Source organism: Helicoverpa armigera, chromosome 9, assembly GCF_030705265.1.
Source record: "Helicoverpa armigera isolate CAAS_96S chromosome 9, ASM3070526v1, whole genome shotgun sequence".
NCBI lineage: Eukaryota > Metazoa > Arthropoda > Insecta > Lepidoptera > Noctuidae > Helicoverpa > Helicoverpa armigera.
In genome coordinates, this window is record NC_087128.1 from 10354459 (window position 1) to 10378745 (window position 24287).

The 24287-nt window shown below is 37.2% G+C and overlaps 2 protein-coding genes across 4 annotated transcripts; one reads left to right on the forward strand and one right to left on the reverse strand.

Annotated features, from left to right (window-relative positions):
* Positions 1–767: 767 nt before the first annotated feature.
* Positions 768–14896, forward strand: LOC110369669 (integrin alpha-5). Its single transcript, XM_064036091.1, has 26 exons — positions 768–968; positions 1614–1787; positions 2199–2327; positions 3615–3679; positions 3865–4021; positions 4490–4678; positions 4935–5020; positions 5295–5519; positions 5843–5951; positions 6275–6490; positions 7575–7678; positions 8111–8195; positions 8492–8579; positions 9055–9157; positions 9906–9987; positions 10608–10734; positions 11151–11340; positions 11722–11882; positions 12253–12328; positions 12444–12527; positions 12798–12936; positions 13249–13330; positions 13426–13549; positions 13888–13959; positions 14353–14394; positions 14787–14896. Exons 1-26 carry the CDS (start codon positions 962–964, stop codon positions 14874–14876), a joined length of 3006 nt encoding a protein of 1001 aa, XP_063892161.1. The 5' UTR covers positions 768–961; the 3' UTR covers positions 14877–14896.
* A 144-nt stretch (positions 14897–15040) lies between these two features.
* On the reverse strand, positions 15041–23964 carry LOC110369673 (zinc carboxypeptidase). Of its 3 annotated transcripts, XM_064036312.1 has the most exons (10): positions 23848–23962; positions 20011–20123; positions 19613–19743; positions 19147–19222; positions 18423–18573; positions 17157–17317; positions 16386–16473; positions 16045–16247; positions 15880–15967; positions 15041–15478 (listed from the first exon to the last, which is right to left on the reverse strand). In XM_064036312.1, the coding sequence occupies exons 1-10, from the start codon at positions 23879–23881 to the stop codon at positions 15294–15296; spliced, it is 1230 nt and encodes a 409-aa protein (XP_063892382.1). In that variant the 5' UTR covers positions 23882–23962; the 3' UTR covers positions 15041–15293. The 3 variants fall into 3 exon arrangements, with proteins under 3 accessions (XP_063892382.1, XP_063892383.1, XP_049695122.2); XM_064036313.1 differs by lacking the exon at positions 20011–20123 and having other exon boundaries at positions 23848–23964; XM_049839165.2 differs by lacking the exon at positions 23848–23962 and having other exon boundaries at positions 20011–20292.
* Between the last annotated feature and the right edge of the window lie 323 nt (positions 23965–24287).

A 24287-nucleotide genomic window follows, 5' to 3' on the forward strand; every position in this document is an offset into this window, starting at 1 on the left:
AACTTTTGTAAGTATTTACGCTCATTTCAAAATGACTTATTAAATTGGAATTCTGTTACTATTTAATCCGTTTGTGTTCAAGCCACAAGAATAGTCGTGTATTTGTTTAATTTTCCTCATGAATAATGACATAGGTAACACAAATAATACATGAAAGATTTACATTGTTTGAGATTTCCTTATGGTGTGTCATTGGGATTTTATTTAACACCATTATTAGGGAACGAAATGCCGATTTTACCTCAAATTGTTATCTCAATTTATACCTAAGCTTATAGCATATAGTCCGTCCTCCGAGCCTTTTTCTCAACTATTTTTGGGTCGGCTTATAGCATATACCTAGTCAATAAATAAATTCATAATCAAAGTTCAAGATTTTTACAGGTACAGCGCAAATCTACTTCTTCCGAGCAAAAACACGTAGGAAGCGGTTAAAGGGTAGGCGTTTTGGCGGCTGTTTTGTAAACTTACGTTCAAAAAGTGCTGTTCAGCAGCCAAGTTTGAATAAACGATTTTTGATTTGATTGTTAAAATCTTAACGAAATCCGACTGTTATCTATCTTTTGATTGGTTTAATTCAGGCTGTACCTACGACCAATCATAGTCACGCACTCTCTCTGTCTGTCGCGCTTTCATACTGAAACTATCAATGATATTTTTAAATATAATTACTCATTTCACATACAGTCTGTTTAGACGCGACAAATATGCTTATCACACAAAATGTGACTTTACCGGGAATCAAACCTTTGATTGGTCATTGCGTCAAACAGGTAAATGATCTATTTACCTCAGGTCTTTTTATGGCATTATGGTAGAAATCACCATATTGCATATATTTTCCTTATAACAAAGCAGTTTCAAGTATAATGTTTGACGAACTAGTTCATTGTGAATTATTAATGGATAATTATTAGTTATTTAGTGAGTGTTTTATTGAATAGAGCAGTTACAGGTGAAAATGTGTGGTGAGTGTAAATTTTTTTATATACCATCGTAATAGGGATTTAAAAATACCTATTGAAAAGCATAGCATTTTGCTGGGGAGTTTGTTCCACCACTTCCTCTAATCCTCTTCCTAGCAAAAACATTTCAAAGTATTGTAGAAGTGGTGAAGGACGGGCGTTTTGGGGGCTGTCTTTTGTTTTGACCTTAGAAAAGTGCTAATTCTCAGCCTACTTTGACTTTTTATTATATAACTAAAACCAAATGAGTGTGTAAACAGTATCATATTTGATATGCACGACCATTACAGGTGCACATAGTTAATACAAGAAAGTAGGACATAGTGTACTAAATTAATAGCTTTTTATATACATATGGCTCGCAGTCTGTCGGTTACAAAATTTTGTAGTAGGTACTGCAATGTGTTGTACTTAATAATAATAATTAGAGATTCGAGGTTAAGTACGGACATAAAGAAATTTTGTTCTTAAGATTATTGTTTGTCGATTCCTTTTCTATACGCAAGTGTATGTAAATAAATATTAACACAATAAATATATGTGACGTGATCTTACTTTGTTCAGTCGATTTTGCGCGAAAACTCAGCACTCAAACTGTATTAATTGAGCCGTTTTTTCAAGTGATGAATTTACTCCATAAAATTCCAGGAATTAATATGCTGGCTGTGCTATCTATGCTGCAGTCGTTGCAATATGCAGAGTGCATATTTTTCCATGAACCTTCGGCAGTTATAGTTGCACCATATGAAGCTTCGAGTACACCAGATTTATACACAGACTTTGGATTTACTTTGTCTTTCTCCAACTCATCAAAAACAATAGGTAAGTTGTGAAAGTCATATTTTTTCTGACTGGACTTCTTCTATTGGGCGAGTCGATGGCAGACTTATATGTCAGACTTATATTTGAGTGGCCCAGTATTTCGCCACTCACATGGCGTTGTCAGTCAGTTGCTGGACTACAGTCCAGGAATACCGCGGCCTTGATACACAAAGGCTCTAGACGAAACAGTGGTGAAAGAAGAGGGTCTGATGATTTCCCATCACGTAGTGTATTATTATGTATATAATGAAGAATAATCTATCTTTCTATCCTTTGTTTTTCATCAAAAACAGATATATAACAGATAAAGCCGTCTAAAGGAGATCGTTTAAAACATTTCTTTAATGAAGATTTTAAGTCTTCTTGACTATGATATGAGCGTCGATATAATAAAAACTTGTACATTTTCAGTGATTGGTGCCCCAACAATGGATCACATAGGCAAGGTGTATGGATGTGAAACGAGGTTCGCTGCCACCGACATCAAAATGGAGTGTGATGAAAGAATCATGCCGTTTGACTGGCAAGAAGAACATCTTGGTAATCTCAAATTAACCCCCTTACTTATAAAAATCTCTAATCACCTTCTAAGCAACATTTTAACTAATCAAACTTAAAGTCTTAAGTAGTGATTAAATGTTAGTTAAGACATGCTTAAGTAACGTTTATCAGTAAGAATTTTCTTAAACAGCGCTTAAGTATTACTTATTATTTAGGGATTGTTCACACCAAACGTATTGTCCGCCGCTGACTGTGAGTATACTCACTGTCTGCCCCAGTGTGAACGTCGACTCAATCTGCAGTACGCGTACTCACCAAGCCGACAATAGGCTATAGCGTACGATGCGCTACATGTGTGAACAAAAGAATAGGCTCTTGTAGGTTCACACTAGATGCGTTCGCTGAGCGGCTGACTATTCTACACATAAAAGGGCTCAGTATTTGAAGTTGCTCGTAGTATTTTATAAACGATAAAACTAGCGTAATTTATTTCTTTTCAAATCAGACGTTTTACTGATATTTCAACTAAATGATGCGCATTCAGATAGTTGCCATTTGCAAAGCTCTAGAGGAAGACAAAAATAATAAAAAGAAGAAATTGTGGGTACATCCCTTAAATTTGAAGAGATGTTTTCTTGGTCAATTTCATACTTTATATTTTTTCGAATAGGTATAGACTTTATCCAAATAATTTCAAGAAATATTTTCGTATGACAGTAAAACATTCGATGAGTTACTATCTTTATTACGTTTAAGTTTATATAAAAGGGACACTAATTATCGACGTGCTGTACCGAGGCGCGGCGGTGCGTACGCGGCGGAGCGGCGCTATTCGGCAACTGCGTCCGCGTAGCCAATCCGCGTCCGCCGTGCATAGTCGCGTAGTAAAATAATCGGCCACTGAGAGTCAGCTACAACAGACGACGTAACAGCGTATAGTCGGTTCGGTGTGAACGACAATTTCAATATATATGGAAAAGCAATAAACTGCGTAACGCGCGCTCACAGTCAGCGGCCGACAATACGTTTGGTCTGAACGATGCCTAATTCACGTTAATAAGTAAGGCTGTTTATGTTTATGATACTTCGTCATAAAACATTGGTTGAATTTTTTTTTATATATTTATATCAGGTATTCATATAAATCAGGTATTTGTTACGGGTGAACTTTTATGCATTTTCATACTGATTTATGAGCCCCAATCAACTATCGACCGACTAAAAGTTTGTCGTGTGTCCGGTTTTACTAACACTATTTACATCTCGTGGGAAACCGAAGACTGACGATGTTTTTTTTTATATTTTAAGATTTACTTTATTTTTTAGACATGTTTCCAAATCAACGCTATTATTTGGGGGGCTCAATTGCTGCTACTTCTAAATATATTTTTGTAAGTATGACTGTTTTAAATACAACTATTATTTCCTCCTATTAATCAAATTAGGGACATAAGTGGCAATGCACCTATTTTTATGACTCATCGCTTGATACACACATTTTTGCCTGTACTTGTAATAAGGTGATTGAAGTAGTTACATTAAACACACTGATTTATTACAAAACTATATTTTTCAGGCATGTGCGCCTCTATGGACGCAAGCAGAACGCATGTCCGATGGGTTTAAAGGTGATGCTTTCGGCACATGTTTGGTAAAAGATGAAGTGGATACAAATCAGTACCGAGGAATATTTGAGCAACACTTGAATCAACCGACAAAGTTCAGCGACTATAGTAAGTTCTTAAGCTCTCTAACTAGGTATATTATTTAAATAATTCGCTCTTGGCTTACAGAAATACTAGCTTCTGCCAGCGGTTTCACCCGCATTCTATGGGAACCTCTGCACGTACCCGGATAAGAAATAGCCTGTAGCCTTCGTCAATAAAGAATTTTTCAAATCAGACCAGTTCCTGAGAATAGCGCTTTCAACCAAACAAACTCTCCAGCTTTATATTATTGACTTAGAATAGATTATAGATAAGGTTAAGCAATGTCGTGCTCGTGGTCGAATATCATTTCAATATCTCAGGCAGTCGGTCATCTTTTACAAATAGCTTGGGTAACTGGGTCGAGGAGATCAGACAAGCGTTCGCTTCCTACAAAAGTCTGATGGTATTTATCTGCCCCCGGTTAGATAAAAGTTTAGACAGACGATGATGATAACATTGCGAATATTTTGTACTAAAATAAACCTTTTTCAGAACTATTCAGTGGCGGAACTGGTTGGTCCACGCTGGTCGATGAGGAGAATGATCTGCTGATAATAGTAAAAACATCGTTGACTGGTGACATCGTATATGTTCCTGCATCGGATCCTTTGAACCCAGTCAAATCGATGATGAACAAAAACAAAGCTGTACAGAAGATCTTGGGAGCTTATTGGAACTTAGGTAACTTAAATAGTACCTATGTATTTCTTACATATAACACTATATAAGCAGTTAACTGACTGACTGATCTCTCATCAGTCGTGTCATATTATTACCGGACTACGAGATTAGGGGAATAGAAAAATTGCTTGAAACCTTTTGTAATATTTCCTGTCCTGTCTAATTTCCTTCGAGAACTGGAGAACTGAAAATCGGTTGAAAATCAACCTGGAAACAATTATGGTTTTTCAGCATTATTAATTTGTTATTCTTCTAGGATATGGTATCACTTCTGGAAAGTTTTTCTCAAAAGATAAAACATACTATGCGTTCAGTATGACAGAGAAAAATATGGAAGGAGCTGTAAGTATTTCAAAGCCCTTACCTATATTTATAAATGTGAAAGTAATACGGAAAACTAGAATGGATCACAAACATATTTTCTGAGTTATTAACACTAAAACCAAAAGGCGTCAAAAAGTATCGAGTCTGTTCCTTTGGGCCGAAATAACTGACATTTTGCCAATTACTAAAATTACTATTTTTGTAATCGTATTTATAGTTAATCTAATAACAATAATAACACACTTCAATATTAACAACAACACTACTGTTTTTCTTTTTCTTTCTTTTTTAGATATCCTTTTTAAAGTACGAGCATAAGCTTTTGTCCCTTCTAAAGGACAAAAAGAAACCAGTGAGAATAGACAGTAGACATACAGCAGTTATGTTCGGCACAACTTTGAGTGCAGCCGACCTTAACATGGATGGATTTGATGAACTGTTAGTGGGTGCGCCCGCGCATTACGACGAAGAGACATTCGAGTGTGGAGCCGTGCATATTTATTTGGGCGGTGATATGGTTTGTTACTTGTATTTTGCGAAGCTTTTAGTGTTAGAAATTAGTTCGGTGTTGCCATTTCAAATAAATTACCGACTAAAACGGGAGTTAACTGCTTTATTAGAGAACAATAGAACATCAATTGTGTCTCGCGTGGATCTACGCACAGGGGGTTAAAAATCAAAGGACTATCTTCAAAAACAAGCGCGTAGCTGCCTGTTACTTGTTATAAATACATCTGCTTTGAGATATGATAGATGACAGAAAATTCAGATCTAAATCTGACAATACTGACCTAAATTTTACTGCTTTCTCGGTGGTTATTTTATTTTTGTTTTTTACAGTCTACCATCACCAGTTTGAACAGGGTACGAACAATATTAGGAAGTTCTGAATTTGGACGCTTTGGTACTGCTATCGCAAGTATGGACATTGACGGAGATAGCAAGCGAGGTAGGTATTTCTTTACTTTATAAATCTTCACAGTGAGGTGAGATCATAACCAAGGCAACACAAGGCAAAACATTCAATATTTGAACAGATCTTCTATCAGACCTAGGATAATTTTGTAACCAAACGGTCAAAAATACCAATCTTTTTATTACTAGGTATCTATTACCTAGATATAAAAAGATTGGTATTTTTGAAGAGACGGAAGGTTAATCTAATTTGCCTAATTTCAAACCACGGTTCTTAAAACATGTTTTGTTTAATTATCCTTTCTTACCCAGAAGTTGCGATACCTCTTTCTAAATATCTCATTCTTTTATTTCTAGAACTGGTAATAAGTGCCCCGTACGAGAATGATGGTTTAGGAGCCATCTACATACTCTCTGGTTACGAAGTCTATCACACCCTGATGAAGACCAAGGTTTTCAAGAGTATCCATCTATCTGACTTGAAGATGACACAGAAGGTACAGAAGAAACCGTTCAGGAATCTTGGATTTAGCCTTCAGTTCGTCGATGATGTTGATTTTAATGGGTGTAATGGTAAGACATTGTAATCATATAAGTAGTCTATGTACGGAAAAGATAGTAGTGTATAGCCTGTAAAAAATTGAAATCCTCGCTTACAGAGCAAGTTCGAACATTGAACTATACAATACAATGCTCGTTCAAGGAGTTTTAGATGTTTTGTAAAGTTTTTTTGAAGTTTACTATAGTGTGTCTAGATCAGTGGTTCTTAACCGGTGGTCCGCGGACCACTGGTGGTCCCTGGAGGCTATCCAAGTGGTCCGCGAAGCTTAGCTTCACGACGTTGCTATACGTTATCTAACTTTATTTTTATCGACTTATAATTGCGAGCGGGGTTTTCGCATGGACGTATATCGGGTGTGTCGTACCTAGTCCCCCCATTCATGAAAATGTATGTTTGGGCTACATTTTACGTAATATTTGGTTGAAGTCCGATAAAAATTTCGCGCTCGCTTCGCTCGCGTATTCAGAAACTGTATGCTCTTAATTGTGCATTTGGAGAGGCCTATGTCCAGCAGTGGACTGCTATAGGCTGATGATGATGATGATGATGCTCTTAATTTTGCATTTGTCATCAAACAAAAAGTTAAGTACGCTTGGGCTAAATTTTACGTAATATTTGGTTTAAGTCCGATAAAAATTTCGCGCTCGCTTCGCTCGCGTATTCAGAAAGTATATTATGGCTGTTATTTTTGCATTTGTCAGCAAACAAAACGTTAAGGACATTTGGGCTAAATTTTACGTAATTTTTGGTTTAAGTCCGTTAAAAACTTGGCGCTCGCTTCGCTCGCGCATTTGGAAACTACATACGCGGCTTTTTCTTTATTTGCATTTGCTTACCTACACATCTGCCTACATGCGTTTAGCTTTCAGTAGAACTGACCCAAAAATTCAGTTTTTTTTTTTGATAAATAATAAAGAAATTAGTGCTAATTTAGGTAAACCGATGAGGTGGTCTCCGGCAAGACAGACTTTAGTCAAAGTGGTCCCTCAGGTCAAAAAGGTTAAGAACCACTGGTCTAGATCAATTAGAAAATTAATCAAATTAGAATATAACCCTGGGATCGTTTGCATATCACATATTTATATTTTTTTATAGAACTGGTGGCTGGTGCTCCCGGCGGCGGTCGAGGGAGAGCGCTGGTGTTCAAATGCTTTCAAACAATCAACGTGACAATATCTAGTGAAGTCGTTGGTGAACAGGTAGGATAACCACACACTTTGTAGATATCAGTAGTACAGGGTTTGGGCTACTTTGTTCGAAGGAGTTACCGCGGCCCTGGTATATAAAAGGCTTGTGAAGGAACAGGATGGGTTTTAGTCTTTAAAAGTCTGATACTCCCCCATGCTGCACCCAGTGCGGTAGGCATTTGATGATTTTCCATCAAAAAAAGAAAGTTGTATAGAGCTTGGTTTTATATATTTTTGTTACGGCTAAGGTAATGCTGCTACACCTATGTTTATCCGCCTAGGCCTTCCACATAGCGGCTACATCTAGCACCCCAATACTGAAGTTTGGTGTAAACAATTTATTTTGAAAAATTAAAGACCAACCTAACTGAGTCGACAACTAGCTCTATCTTTATTTATTATTATTTACTTCCATGTATATTTTTAGTCTTCTTCTTTTTGCAGATAGTAAGAGAACAGGACACAAATTTTACCGTGAAAGTATGCGCCCGAGTACAACTTAAAAATGATCCAAAGGATATTGTTGGAAGTAAGTCACTTTTGATAAGGGCAATCATAAGCCATCCAGAATGTGCAGACCACACTGCAGATTAAACAGTCGGCCAATAGCTGACTCGATGTTAGGCATTTTTTTAAAGAAAATCTTGTATCAAATAAAATTTTTGGTTCTTTTAACGGCTATATACCTGATGTTTGTAATGTGCGTACTAACATTCATCTTCATACTGCTTTATGAGCTTAAATGAACTATCGGCCGACTAAAAGTTTGCAAAGTAGTTTTAAAACTACATGGAAACAGTTTATAATATAATGTTCCTGTTTCAGACATAACCGTCGTGAACAGTATAAGGGCTCATACGCACTATGCGGGTAGCCGCATTACGGCTAGCCGCGCGGCTAACCGCAAGCAGAAGTATGTACGTAATATTCATTTCTATGCGCACTGCGATGCGGCTACCCGCAGACCGCTCCGGTCGCTCGGAGGGCTGCGGCCCGAGTGACGGCCAGCCGGACGGTTGCTATACGCACTGTGCGGTTCAGTCTGCGGCTGCCCGCCATTGAGTGACTGTTTTTTAGTTCTTCGAAAAATATTGCAAAATGCTTGCACTCATCTCGTCTTTGCAAATAAGGATGCACCCAGTACTTCTTTCTTTGTTTTTTCATCTTTACGTAACGTGTGTAAATGTAGTAAATGGCTGCAACTTCTTCCACGTCCATCTTTGAAATGGATCGACATGACCGCAAATCGCAACGGTTCTTCAACCGCACATTGCGGTTGCGAATGCGGCTGCCCGCGATCCGGCTGGCCGCATTCGCAACCGCATCCTGCGGTCAGCCGCGCGGCTAGCCGTAATGCGGCTACCCGCATAGTGCGTATGAGCCCTAAGAGGGGAAGCCACGCATATTCCTAAGCCAAAGTTTGTAATAGACTTGACGTGCTTCGACTGTCAGAGAGACCAATTGCATTGTGAATTTGTTACCGTGGAACTGGTGAGTGATTTAATGTGATTTAGAGGTACCTATACTAATATTTAATTGTAAAACAGAGTTTGTTTGTTAGCTTGAATGTGCTAATTTCGGGAACTACTGTCCTAATTTTGAAAATATTCGTAGTTTTATATGTATTTCTCGAGGAAGGCTAAAGGCTACTTTTTTATCTGGGTCCAGAAATATTTCTCCTAGGTCGCCGACAAAACCGCTGGGGTAGCTACTGTAGCTTATTTAAAATGTATAAGAATTAAACATATAATTTACAATTTATTTATAATAGTGAAAACAATTTCTATTTGTATCCCGGCAATTGCAATTTCAAAACAAAAGACTCTTTATTAGGCCACGGAAGACTTGTATGAAGATGATGCCCGTATTATAATTTCAAATTATACGTATTACAAATGGGCTTTATTAGGGATTTTGTATCACTTAACACTTGTCATAAGTGAGTACTCGCATTCAATTGTTTTCCGATATCTTTATTTTATGTGTCTCTCCCAAAGATATCAAATAGTCGTAGAATTAATTTTGGGGTTTCAATAGAAGCAATCAAAAATCTCGATAAGTATGTAAGAGTGAGGGAATAGTGAGTGCACTTGTGTCTGTGCAAATGCTTGTGCACTATAATGTCTTACGCAGCTGGCTGATCTCCTTATATGCCTCTATAAATAGTCACCGTGACTGACAATCGGCCAGGACGCCATAATCTAATGCTACTGTTCAGAATAATTTATTTGTTTTGCAGAACGACAAGGAGCCGAGAGACTACACATTTACATCGAAAGCAGAACTTCAAAATTATCACATTAATAACAAGGATAGCACTGGTAATGATATAAATGCAGGGTTACCTTTCTATTTCAATATTACAAATGTGAAAATAACTTGGTCCGTCAGTCGGTCCATGCCATACCAGCTGAGTAGATTTAATTTTTTTGGTACGCAGATAGTTCAGAACTTGAGATAGCAAATAGGTTTTATAAATCGGCTATACAGAAAGTAGTTCTCTTGAAAAATTGAAGGTAATTCCAGTGTATGATTTAGTTTACTTAAGTTAGTATAGGACTTATAAAAGTGTTTGCTTAACTTAAGCAAAGGTTAAGCAAAACTACTTACCTCTTTATGATGAGGAATCACTTTCGAACAAAAAACTACATGCGTTTGCAATAGCAGAAAAGTTTTTCTAACTACCTATTCACGGTAATTTTGTAAGTACTAACTGTTTCTCGTAGTTCCACTCGTGTCTTGATCGAAATACTGTCAGAACCCGCATAGAAATTATATTCTTTCTCAGGCTCTAGATTTTTACCTTAATTAAAATCTGTTCAGCAGTTTAAGTTTGAAAGTATTAGAAACTGACAGACATTCATAGCTAATGTGATCATAAGATCACTACTAAGTAGGCATTTATTATTGCTTATCTGTAATTGTGATTGTATTTTCTCAGAATTTAATACCACCTGGGTAGTGACTAATCAACATAGTAAACTAGAAAAGAGCATAGGGGTCCCAAGACATTGTAAAGGCAATGACTGCATACCAAAGCTATCCATGGATATCATATGGAATGGCAGGTAAGATACTATCCTCATAGCATCGACACTTAATCTTTTCCAAACTATGTTGGAGTCAGTTTCTGGTCTAACCGATTGGAGATGGGTACCAGCTTAACATACTTTCACAAAGCAGCCTGTAGTCTGGAAGAAGGTGATTGATTCACCCGTGCAACGGAGAGCACGTCAATGTCGATCCTGCGCCCGATTTCTCTCCAGTCGTGTCGGATTGCCGTCCAATCGGGCTATGAGAGTGAAGGAATAGTGAGTGCACTTGTGACTGCGCAAATGCTTGTGCACTATATGCCCTGCGTAGCTAGCTCATCTTCTTATATGTATAACAACAGGCGCAGTGGCTGAAATCGGCCTTGGACGTATTACTATTAGTTTTTCAGTAAGTAATTGATTTTAACACTTAAAGCAAAATTTCCTTCCAGCAAAACGTACCTTCTCGGTTCTTCTGCGAATGAGACGGTGACGATACGAGTCCGTAACGATGGCAACGCGTCGTACGAGTCGTGCGTTTGGCTGCGCGTGAGTGGAGCGCCCTTAGGCCTTGGAAAGTGCGACAATCATAATGGAGGGTATACGTGCGATTTGGATAAGCCTTTGAAAAGAGAAACTCAGGTAAATAATAATAATTAATTGTATAAAACCAAATCAAAGTTAAGGTAAACCTAGTGAAAAAAAGAGAGGCAGGCTACCAATTTATCAACATCACGTCTTCAGTATCAGCCTAGCCTTTTCCTTTCTGTGTTGGAGTCAGCTTTCAATCTGACTGGATGCGACCAAATACCAGTGTTTTACTACTACCTATTTCATTCTCTCAACTTTGTTATCTAAGCAACTTGATTTGCCCTTTGGTAAGACTGATTGTATGACTTTCTTCCTTTTAACCACCGATGACGAATACCAAATGACAGCCGGGATTAATAATTTCCATTTTCAAATTGTGCCTTCATATTATCATTTGCACTCCTTTTAATAAATACTTATTTTATTTTACAGCAAGATATAAACCTTCTTCTAAACATGACGACACCCACAAATATGTATAAAGAACTCCTTGTCGACGCGTATTTATATGAAAACTGCAACCAAAAGAGTATACAGGAAAAAACATTACAAATACCTTTTACACTGACTTCAGAAGGCATTTCTATTAATCAGTGAGTATTTTATTTAAAACCACGTTTACACTAGCTGATTTTCTGATTGGTGTTTCGCATCCGTAAAGCAATTGACAACAGACTACAAAAATGACGTTAAGAACTAATGTTTCGTTCGTGTACCAACGCAACGCGTGTAGTTATGCAACAGACGGAAAAACCGAGCGGAAAATCCGTCAGTGTGAAACAATGTAAGAAAGTAAACGTATTTAATCGTGTCAATTTTTTCGTACGTTATATATTTGTATAATTTATATTTTTAGTGTTTATGACATTATACGTTTTCACAATAGTAGGTATCATGGTAGGCGTACAATAGAAAAAGCAAGTACTTAAGTAAGTAAGTAAGTAATATTGATATTTTTTTCAGAAAACCACATGTTCTAAATACTACAGACAAATTAATTGCTGAAAATGCTACTATTTACGATAATCATGAGTACGTGGTAAGTTTCGATAAAATAGATACTAGCCATATTGGTGAACTATACCTATATACATAATAATTATTATCTATATTTAACTATAAAATAATTGTTGTTTTTTACTTATTTTATACAGATTCGGAACAATGATCTCATAAAATGGGAGAAAGTTCGAGCCAACTTTACAATGGAATATCGACCATATTTTTATTCATTTAAGGTGGGTTTAAAAAATTATGAAATATATAAATATACTTAAGAATTAAAAACAAAGAACATTTTAATTGCTCTTACGTCATTTGTCACGCAAAAATGCAAAGAAGCGTTATTTAATTTAAACCGCTAAGGCCCAAGTTTACCGACAACCATAAATGTCATTATTTAGGTATTTTAAAAACCAATTGTAAAAATTCATAGTAAGCTGTTGTTGCAAGAAATCTGACGTCTCTGTTATCGGCGAATTTATTCCTAAATTATTTTTATTTTACAGGTATCAACATCAGCGGGCGATTGTGAAAGATTCAAAAATGACGGTGCTGATTCTATGACATACAACTGCACATTACTCATAAAACCTTATTCAACGCAAAAAATTATAGGCACTACAGAAATATTTGGTAAAAATTTAGGTAAGTGAATAAAATTATACACCGTTCTCTTTTTTTGTCTTGAAGTGTAAGCCTTTTAAAGATTTGTAAAGTAATTGAAATTCAGGAAACCTTTAAAAATATAGTTTTTGAAATAGTTACGTAAAACGAAGAGTATATGATTTTGTTTAAGTTAAAGTATGGAATGGTTGTAACTAATTGTACTTGCGACGCCTTCCGTTTTAACGTAAAAATGAAGTGGAAAATCCGCTTGTGTGACAGTGCTGTATTTCTGAATGTTAATAAACTGATTTCTATTTTTACCGTGCTTATTTCAACAATTTGTTTTCACAGAAAGTCTCATGAACGAGAAGCTAAATACTAAATCTATATTGACACTAGATTTGGACTCTAGAGTAACCCGGCTGAAATCCGAGTAAGTTTATACCTACATATTTTAACCGCGCGGCAAATCCTCTAGTGTGTGAAATCGCTGTAATTTCTAATGTTGATTATTTTTTTTATTTTCAGAGCAATAAATGAAATAAAAATAGAGAGGGAGTTAACTTTGAGTAGGAATAAGCTTCTCATTTCGTTACTAGCTGTGTTCATTGCTTTAATTCTACTGGCTATTTTGATATTTGTACTTTATAAGGTAAGTAGTTTAATTACGTTTTTTTCAATTATAAATTATTATTCTTGAGTAAGATTTGCCAAAAGGCGTGAAAAGAAGGTACTTTGTGTATGTGTTTATGTAGATATAAAAACAAAAAAAAATACTTAAAACATAGTTGGGAAAAGGCCTCGGGAGATGATGACATATTAATTTTATTGAAATTCTAAGGCCTGAGTGCACTAACAACATAAACGTCAGTTTTCTTGAAACAACTGTTTAGCGTATTTTCACGTAAAGTTTCAAACGGATGTCTATGTCGTCGGCAAACTTTTGCTTAAAACTGACTCATCTTTTAATGAACTTTATTTAATTCACAGTGCGGCTTCTTCTATAGAAAACAGCAACGGAATCTACTGGTTATGAAAGAAAGTATTCGCAGGAAAAGTATTGTGAGTACCCATTTATATTATTTGGTATTTAAAAAGCAAGTAACTAGTTTTTCCTTTCAAGCAATTAATTACTGTGGTTCAGTTGTCTTGGTTACCACTTTAATCGCGGAAGTGCTTTAAATATACAACATTGACTGCATTTTTTTTTAAGTCTAACCTACTACTACTAAAAATATCTATAGCTACTTATACTTTAATAAAGTTTGTTTGCTTAAACGCGCTGATCTAAATAGGGCCACTATTTGAAGAAATAATTCACTGTTGGATAGCCCATTTGTCGAGGATGGCTACAGGTATGTTATTTTTTCTGTGTTTCGGAGCAGCTCCCACGGGACTCGGGTGAAACCGCAGATGGACGCTAGTATTGTAATAATATTGTTTTTCCATTTACAGAGACAGAGTCACGTGTCTGGAACAGACGGTCCGGTCGAAGGTGTAAGTATTTTTAATAATTAATAATTTTCTATTATTACAAAAGAGGGAAGTTTTGCACTTACAGTGCTCAAAACATCTCCCAGAGTCTTCCAGTTTATTATGTTCTATGTGATGAAAGTAGTTCCCTCAGATCGCGAGTCAAATCGCTAGAAACAGCTTTTCTTTAATCTAAAATATAAAAATGAAAACGGCTTGACCGATTTGGCTGAAAATTAGAGAGGAGGTAACTTAGAACCGGGAGAAGGTTTTAGGATAGTTTTTGTCACCATCCGGCTACGGGACGCGGGTGAAACCGCTTGCAATAGCTAGTTACACATATATTCCTTAAGTATTTGAAAGACAAAGTGGCTGAAATCGAGTAACAAATATTAATAAAAGTGCGTTTCTTTCAGTTACAAATGGATGTTGACGATGACCCTTTTGATGATATTCGACCAGTGACGACCAACGACAATGCGAATCTAGTTGACGAAAAGTTATAGAAGTTTAATATAGTATTTAAGTAGGTATTAAATAATTAATAGGCGTCGTAATATAATGTGTGTCTATACGATTAAATATTATTATGCTGAAAGTCTCGTTTGCTTAAAAAAAACAGAATTTATTTGTTTTTAATTACAATGATTTTATTTACTTTTTTTCAGAAGAAAAAATTTTGTTTTATTTATTTTCTCTGTTGTCATAACAGCGCTTTTACACTATCAGAGTTTTCTAGGTTCCCAGCTACAAAAAATGCTGTCACGGGTCATCGTTTGAATCAGTAGTTTGTCAATTGTTTGATTTTACGAACTGAGCAGAAAATCTGCTAGTGTGAAAGCGCTGTGGTCAATGTATCCAATTCAGAACCGAAAAGTTATTTGACGAAAGTTGCAATTTCGAAAACGACCCAAAAAACAAAACTAAAAATATCCCAAGTTCTTCGCCTCATGGACAAGGCCGACCATCATCTGGGTGACCTCGTCTCCTTGCTCATGGATCCTTCTGGCAGGCCAGTGGAAGTACCGACCTCGAAGCTCGTACACGTATACTAAGGGAGTGCCCTGGGTGGACCGCACCCAGTCCACGCTGCCGCCTGATGCTTTGTCTGCGAAAAATAGATTCTGGTTAATATGGTTCATCAGTCCTAGGAGGTTCACTGGTCTTGCCCATTGATTACCATAAATTGGATGAGTGTGTTTGGAAAATAAGGCTTATGTTCTAAAGTGTAGGTATTTTGGCTATTGATTTATGTCACTTAATGTGAAAATCAACCCCTCTATCAATCTATCTAAAATTTTGTCTATGTTTTCAAGAATTTTAGATTCTTTGGAGTGGTATATTCATGTACGTTCACATAATTATAACATTGATTGATCTCTTTCTTAACAATAAATACGCATCAGCTTTTGCTTATGCTTTTTTATGAAAATCTAAATTACCTAACTAGGAAATAATAAAATAGCTACATAATCTTAAGAAGCTATCGTAACCAAATTAGTGTCTTACACAAAATTTCTGCTGCAGTGCCTGGCCCATCGTATTTAGCTTGATTCACTGCATAACCGTATTTTAGTGATGTCTCACCAATTTGTTTCTGCAAAAAGAACAGAGAAGATAATTTTGACAAAGAGATTTTGAGAACTTATAACTTTAACCTCAAAAGAACCTTACCAAGTCATCATAATTATCAACATGTTCAACAGAGTCAGAATACGGGAGCAGCAGGGTCTGAGCATCCGAGTGGAACGAGATATATCCCAACATGTTCTCTAGACCTGATATATACTCTGAGAGTGTTCTCGTCTCTATCTCTGAGAATGGTTTGGAGCCCGCGTAGACCTGATAATCGCAGGGGTTGTCTGATGAGCTGTAATCTGAAGTGAGAAAAGAATAACCGTTACTCTTAAAAAGGGGAAGTTCTTAGCGTATTATCATCATCAACCTGATTTGTTCATTTCTGTCCTACGGCACTAGCAGCCATTGAAGAATGAGAAGCTTACTAATTCACTTACTCAACCAATTGTAATCCCAATTGCGATTTGGATCTACTCCATAGCAGCCATTAGGAGACCTCGACCGTGTTTTCCTCCATAATCTGTCCTGGTGGTCAAAAATATAATATCAGTTTGAAGAAACGAGTGATATAATCATCACATCTCTATATTTTTTCTATGTTAGGGTCGAACTTCAACCCTGACACTAGTCTAATGCTGCGGGTTGTTCGAAAGACATACCGCGGCCCTGGTACATAAAAGGCCTATGACGGAACACGACGGTTTTTAGTCAGTAAGAGTCTGACACTCCCTCACCGCTGCTAACCCACAGCGGGAGGGGTCATTTGATGATTTTTGACGTCGGACACTAGTCTAACCAAAGGGTATTTATTGGGTTGCCCGGGTAACTGAGTTGAGAAGGTCAGATAGGCAGTCGCTCCTTTTAAAGCACTAGTACTCAGCTGCATCCGGTTAGACTGAAGCCGACCCCAACATAGTAGGAAAAAGGCTCGGGAGATGATGTTAGGATCGAACTTCAGTGTACCCGGATGAAACTGATTACCTTTTACAGGCACATTCAATTTTTGGGTTCTCACTGTCATTTAAATATACTTAGCAGTTATTGTGGTAAGTAAAAAGTCAGGAAGACAGACAATCAGGCTGCTAATGTAACGGTTGAGGACATCGGACAGGCAGTCTCTCCATGTAAAACAGTGAACCCCAACATAGTTAAGAAAAGGCTCGGCAGATGATATCGTTATCTATATAACTTAACTCTGGATAACTTACTCTAGTAAAAGTGTAATGGTAACCATCAGGGTTGACCGTAGGGAAGATATGCCAGTCAAACTGGTTTCTCAAAGATACGATTTCTGGATCAGTGCTGGTTAATAACTCATTAATGAAGTATGTAGTGGTAGCAGGGGTTATCCATTCTCTTGCGTGAATTCCTGCAGAAATAAAATTTACGTCATTCTCCGTGTGAGAGGAGGCTTGTGCCCAGCAGTGGGATGATAAAAAGGCTGTCGATGATGATGTCATTATACCCGCCTTTCTGACAGTGGGCAACGGCGAAAGGAGGAATTAAATTTCTAAATGATACTACTTTTCACATTTGAACATATAGTTTATGTATCTATGTGTATGTAGTCTATATATTTATGTATGTTTGCTATGGGTTAAGTTTGATCCTTTATTTATTTTTTGTTGCACACTTAACAATAAACATAAAAATAATAAAGACAGTTTATGTACGATGGCGAGCTTAACCCAGAATTGGGTTCTCTCACAGCCAACCTTAAGATTTGATAATTTTAATTAATTAATGTAAAATCAGTCTTTGTAACTTGTAAATAAATTATGATTACATTAATCGATATTATGAGTGTCATGTTACAGTTAGTAGTGCCATGTTTGAGGAGAAAACATCCAAACTGGTAATGTCACATTTTTATATTAATAGGATGATTATTTTGGTCGTACCTAATATCCACGTGCAATATTAATATTACCTAATTTTATTATATCTATGACGCATTCTAAACTACTTTCTAAATATAATAGTAACAAGGAAAATGCTGCCGTATGTTAATTTCATTTTACCAAAATAACAGTAACTTTAGTTGCTCGTATGTGCTGATTTTAAGTTCTGCGAAATTTACAATCTCAAACTTGTACCACTTATGCTGCGATGCTAAAATAACTGGTTCGAGGAAGCAATAAGTTTATTTGTACTTAAAATATATGTACTAGACATTGATCTATATATACTAATAATAGTATAAAGCTAAAGTTTGTGTACCTATTTGGTTGAACATGCTAAATCTCAGGATTATTTGTGTATCATTTTTCGCCAAAATCTAGGATGCTTTTACAGCGAAGCAGCAACACCGAATGAACCAGCTTGTTAGCTCGCTTGTTAAACTGGTGTTAAGGTGATTTAATAAATCTTATTTAGAAAAGAATCTGATTAAAAAGAAATTGAATTAAAAAGAAAAAGAAATCTGATTAGAAAGAATTCTGATCCTGAAATGAAATCATCAATGTATAACTTACCAGATTCAATAAACATGACAGGTTTATCGACATCGGATGGGGTGTTAACCCTTAGTCCGAGTATCTGTCGGCCTTCGTAGCTCTGGCCACCGACCACCACCTGTGCCATCTCCGAGTGCTCGCTACTCATGTTTTGTAGGTACTTGTATATCTGTTGGATAGAAATCAGAAACATAATGAGGATATGTGTATTTGTCAGGAATATGGGCTGTCTAAGACCTAATTGCTTGGCGTTGGAAGAGGCCTTATTAAGATCCTCATATAGTATGACAGGTAAGTATTTGTGCTCTAAAGTAAGTTGCAAGCCGTCACACTATTGAGATGACGTCATCAAGTTTCTAGCAGACCAAGGGAATGTAAAGCCCAGGATTTTTGGTAAGCGAACGTGGGGCCGAAGCCAACACACTGAAGCCCTTTTGAGACTTTTATTAAACGGCCGTCACGCCATAGAGCTTACGTCATCACGTATTATTAGTAATTATATTTAAAAATATAATGAGACGCATTTCAATTAAACAATTGAAATAATGTGATTTCCTGTTGAAAACCAGATTGGTATTCAAACCACAAAATATTTGATTTCGGTATCAATTTGGCCTAGAATTAAATTTATTTGTTATCTTGTTTCCAAAAATCGGGATCAGCCAGTCAGGTCTTGATAGCCATATTATATTTTATATTGAGGAAATAACATAATTTTATTTGCTATAATAATAATACTTACATCGTCAACATCATAATAAGCTGTCCAAGAGAAACCATCTTTCCGTTGTTCGTTGTTTTTTTCCGCGCGTATTAATCTGTGAAAATTAACTCATATTTACATACTTGTCATTACGCTTACTGCGATTTTAATAACCATACATAGACATTAGTCCCATAGAGGTATATTAATATATCTTATAGTACTTTATCTTTGTAGCAGGCAAATTCATATATAGATAGGTTATTGGAATTCTCCGTTACCAATTATATTAGGTCCAAGTTTGTAGACGTTAGTTTTCTTTAACAAGTGTTTACTATGAATTTTGAATAGTTGTTCAAAAATTAGACGTTTATATTGTCTGTATACTTGGGCCTTAGTCTACTTCACATAATTATCAATTGACGACTTCCTCAAATATACTGACAATACGGAGATTTAATAAAATATTCATCACACTAAAATGAAAATATCTATGTCAACTTACTCAGAATAATCATCGATGATAACTTTTGTGGATAAACCTTCGTTCTTCGCGATATCTTCCACAATTGGCACTAAGTGTGGAGCTACGAGCATATGACACCCTTTCTCTGTTTTCGAATGGTACGGTATCTCCTAAAAATAGGTGAAAATTTTAGGTTTGGTTTAAATCATGTACAAGGAAAAAACAAGTGTTATTGGACAAAATTGAGCGGGAGGTATTTACAAAATCAGATTTCCAAATAGGTAAGGTTCAGTGTGTGTATGATTTGTTTAATGCCATTAAAATAATATTATTTATAATAATTAAAATAAAAGTTAGTATTGATCAACATGTCGCAATAGACGTTTCATACCATTATTACCACAATCATTAAACTAGCCACACAACATTTAACTTACATGATTCTTCAAAAGAAAATCCATGAATTTATCAATTCCTTCTTTCTCCCCTTCAATATGATACATTTTATGATCATTGTACAAACTATGATTATCATCTACAACACATTTTGCTAAACCACTTTTTAGTAAAGAAAAACAAAGCAATAAGTGCAATATAATCATTTTGCTGGTTAACAATGCACTTATCGAATGCGCCCGTGCTATGGGCTTATATTTAATAGATAAGGTAGGTACTTCACATTCTTCGTGAAAAATCTTGAATTGTTTGCATAATATACAGGGTTAACTGGGTCTGGGTTAAAATTTAATCCAACCTTCTATTTGAAATTAATGTTTTTGTTAAAGGCCCGATATTCCATAATTTTAAGTTTACGAAGCTTTTATTCATTCATAATAATCAATATTAATCTATAATAGGGAAATATTAAAACTAGGTATCAAAATATTCATCCGCATCGCTGTCAGCTGGGATCGTGCCCAAAAGGCTGGCTGCATTGCCACGCTGGATGGCAATGCATATCCTTTGACCGAAGTATAGGCCAGCCCTTTGGTCACGAGTGGACTCCACTAATCGCTTACTAATTTCTCGAAATAGTCTGTGGGCACTTGGGCCCCATGGTCCCAGGGTTTCAACCCCAAACGGCTCAAAAATGCAATTGCCGGTGAGGTTTACATATTTGTGCCGCTTGAGGTTTTCCGCGGCCGCAGCAGCTGCACCGACACAGCTCGCCGTACTGGGAAGGTGGGAAGGTGCAAGGGTGTCGACGCAGGTTGCGTCCCACACCAAAGACCTTCCCATCTTCCAAGGCATTATAGACATCCCGTCTGGTCTCTTGCCATCGTCGCGTGCCAAGCCTCTGGGTTCTAAAATGGCTGGCACTCCGGCGGTGACAAGAGCACGACGGATAATGTCATTTATGCTGGCGTGTCGTGCCATGCGACCAGCACTTTTGCTACAGGAAAGACCATGGTGCCCAAGGCGGTCCACAGATTCACCACACTGGCAGCGATGCGGAGCCGCAGTGGGAGCGCCGAGGCGTAGGCATGTAGCGAGCCGGAATGTAGTGTCACCCAGCATGGTCCCAACGCTGGGTGACGGCAGTGCGTGAAGCCATAGCCCTGACTCCCACTCTCCCACAGCCAGTAGGCGGGCACGCTCAGCAGTATTGACAGATGTTTCAATTAGTTTATTTCTCGTCAATCTGCAGAGCGGCTCGTCCCACTGTCTCTGGGAAGCCGGGTTTTCAGGAAGGCTGTGTTTGGGCAAGCCACTTTCCAGGCGTTCATGCCATCAGTCAGACACGGCACCTCAGAATCGACCAGTGAAGGGGCTAAAATTTTTCTGGTCAACTCCTTAGTGCCGCAGACCGAGGATAGGAACGCCGGTAGACTTAAACTGGAAATTTTGCGGACACCGAGGCCACCGAATCTGATCGGAAGGGTGGCTTGAAGCCACGCTCGGTCGTCCAAGGCCAAATTAAAAACAGATGTAAGAGTAGTACGGATAATTTGGTCAATTCTGTCTAAAAGATGTGGCTGCTTCCATAAGGGAGAGGAGCGAAGGTTGTATATAAATTTTGGGCCAAAACAACAGTATTTTACTAAGGTAAAAGCCGAATGAAGATTAATTTTAAAAAGTCTATCCGAAATGTCATTAAAATTTGAAATTTTGTTATCTATGAATGTTGTGAAACTTTCTTCCAAAATAGGTGAACCTAGGAGGTGCAATGATGTTTCGTCCAGAATTTTAATTTGAGGTGCTATGACATTAAATTTTGATATGACTGTCTGTCTGTCCGGGATGTCAGGAACAAAAATTTCACATTTTGATAAATTTAGATCCAGTCCAAACAGTCCAGTCCAGTTTACGAACATGTGAAAATAAGAGGTGGTGTAGGCAGATAAATTAACATGTAACTGACCCAATTTCCATACTGACCTGCCCGTGGTGCAAGCCTGCTGAGAAACTTACAAGGCTCACCACAACACCATCATCATCTCCCTAGCTTTTTTCCAACTATGTTGGGGTCGGTTTCTTAACTGGGTGCAGCTGAGTACCAATGCTTCACAAGGAGCGACTGCCTATCTGACCTGCACAACCCAGTTACCCAGGCAACAAAATGCACCTAGTTTAGAACTACGTCACCAAGTGGGTTATTGAATGCCTTATTCGGATATAGGCTGTAGCATTGTCATCTAAGAGTTAATTTAGAGAAGATTGATCTTTTGGTACCACATTCGTGGTTTCAGCAGTTATGTTGAACAAATAAATGTTCGTAATTGTTTGCGTCATCCAATGAGGATAACTTCAGGATTTGTGTTTGCATACAAAGCAATAAAAATACCGTGTCAAGGTCATTGAAGGACCGTGGCTTATCTCCAATATGTTCAGTATTGTTGTACTTATCAGTTTCTACAAAATTTGTGTTGCATATGTGCGGGCATTTGATGCAAATGTTAGCAACTCGGGTAAGTGAAAGCCGAACGGGTCGATTGATCATACGGTTAAGCAACGCTTGGTGCGGTTGCACCGTGGATTGGGGAGCATGTTTGCCATGAGGAGTTCCTCTGTGTTTCGGAAGGTACGTTGTACTGGTGGGTCCCGGTCGCAAAGTCTGACGCCAGACCCCAGTAACTGGCCACTTTACCTTTTTTGCTAGTTGATGTAAAGGCCATCAACTAGCAAAAAAGGTTATATTCCAAACACTCATTATTTTCAAATGAGCCTTTTGTCATTAAGGATTATATAGAATCGATGGCAAATATGTGAGAAAAGTTATCGGCAAAAGTTAGTTTTAGAGTGCAATGTACTCGGTTACTCTTAAGATTAACAAAAATGCCTAACCTCTTCATTCAAGTTTGTAAATAATAGAACAATCTCTGAACAATATCAAAAGATATCACAAATAAACACTACTATAATCCTATCTTTTGAAGAGCAGTTAACACTTCGATCAAGATACTAAAGGTACGATGTTTAATGTAGTGAGTTTGAGAACCGATTACACAGTATTTGAGCAAGTAAGAGCACTCGATGATCCGTTCAAAGTCGTAACCTTGACAAAGGTTTTAGTATCCTTATTTGAAACAAATGAAGGAATAAGTCTAAGTTGAGGAACTATTAACTACACTTATGAAAAGAGTCTCCGGTCCCAGCTGGTAAAGGGGGTGGTTGCCAGGCTGTTCTGTGGATTTTCCGTTCATAAGCCACTGCAGGAGGCGTTGAGATGGTAGGCGCATGAGAGAAGGGGTCAATTAAATTAAATTATCTTTATTTCAGACATTTAGTCCATAGTTTTTTACACACAAAACGTTAGTAGGGTTGTTAGTAGGTATACACAAAAATAAAGCCTAATGATAAGGTGTTAGTACTTTGTTAGTAAACAAAACAAAACAGTGTACACAAAAAATTACTGGAGTCTATTTCCTATTTCTAAGCAGGTGACCGTTTGCCCAAAACACGTTAAAGGATTGTCTACTTTGTACGCTAACGTTCTGAGGACAGTGTTGGTGCTATCAATGAGACTATGATTTTTACGGTTGCAATGTTCATAGAGAAAATCCGTGTGAAGTGGCCCTGTAAATCGAAACCTTCTAGATATCCTTCCAAACCTATAACCTTCTAGATATCTTAGAATCCTTCTAGAGCTTTGGTTTAATCGACGATGAAGTAGGTAACTAGGTAGGTGGTGCAAAATATTTTAACAACTTTGGAATCACATCAACATTCTGCAGTCACCATATAATTTTATTAATCGAATGGACTGCTCGCGACAGTTCATGATAACAATTAAATAATCAACTGAGTTACAATAACTGTCAAATTGAACTCACAGAGAATACCGAGACACCCTTGAGCACGTCCCATTTATCAATTGACGACGATTGACCCCAGAAGCAAGTTCACATTGTCCGATGCAGGATTGTGGAGATACGTGAGCCATGCTCCTAACTAGGTTGATCTGTACCAGGATAATTTGCTATGTAGTATGTACCTTTACGGAAAATTGTCCTGTTGTTTAAAAATGATAACTAGTGCCGACTGAAACTGGTTTCGAGCCGAAACCAAACGCTTTCGGCCTTGCTCTAAGTTTCGGATGAAAATGAAAAAATAATAATTAAGTACTTAAGCACATCTAAGATTATTTTGTTCTCGCTTATCTTCACTCATTTTTCGAATTTACTTTAGGAACATTTGTAAAAAAACTTTCAGTTGCAAGTCAGAATATCGCACTATTGGCTATGTGCAAAGCGAGTGTGGCGGACAGATAACG

What these genes read in the sequence shown, in the direction of transcription:
- LOC110369669 (XM_064036091.1), top strand. An exon ending in TAATAACAAGGATAGCACTG is followed by an intron (nt 9,988 to 10,607) that starts GTAATGATATAA and finishes GTATTTTCTCAG; the next exon opens with AATTTAATACCACCTGGGTA. An exon ending in GAAGGCATTTCTATTAATCA is followed by an intron (nt 11,883 to 12,252) that starts GTGAGTATTTTA and finishes TATTTTTTTCAG; the next exon opens with AAAACCACATGTTCTAAATA.
- LOC110369673 (XM_049839165.2), bottom strand. Translation starts at nt 20,175, where the DNA reads ATGATTATATTGCACTTATTGCTTTGTTTTTCTTTACTAAAAAGTGGT. An exon ending in TGTCATGTTTATTGAATCTG is followed by an intron (nt 17,318 to 18,422) that starts GTAAGTTATACA and finishes TTATTTCTGCAG; the next exon opens with GAATTCACGCAAGAGAATGG. An exon ending in TTGGGATTACAATTGGTTGA is followed by an intron (nt 16,248 to 16,385) that starts GTAAGTGAATTA and finishes TTCTCACTTCAG; the next exon opens with ATTACAGCTCATCAGACAAC.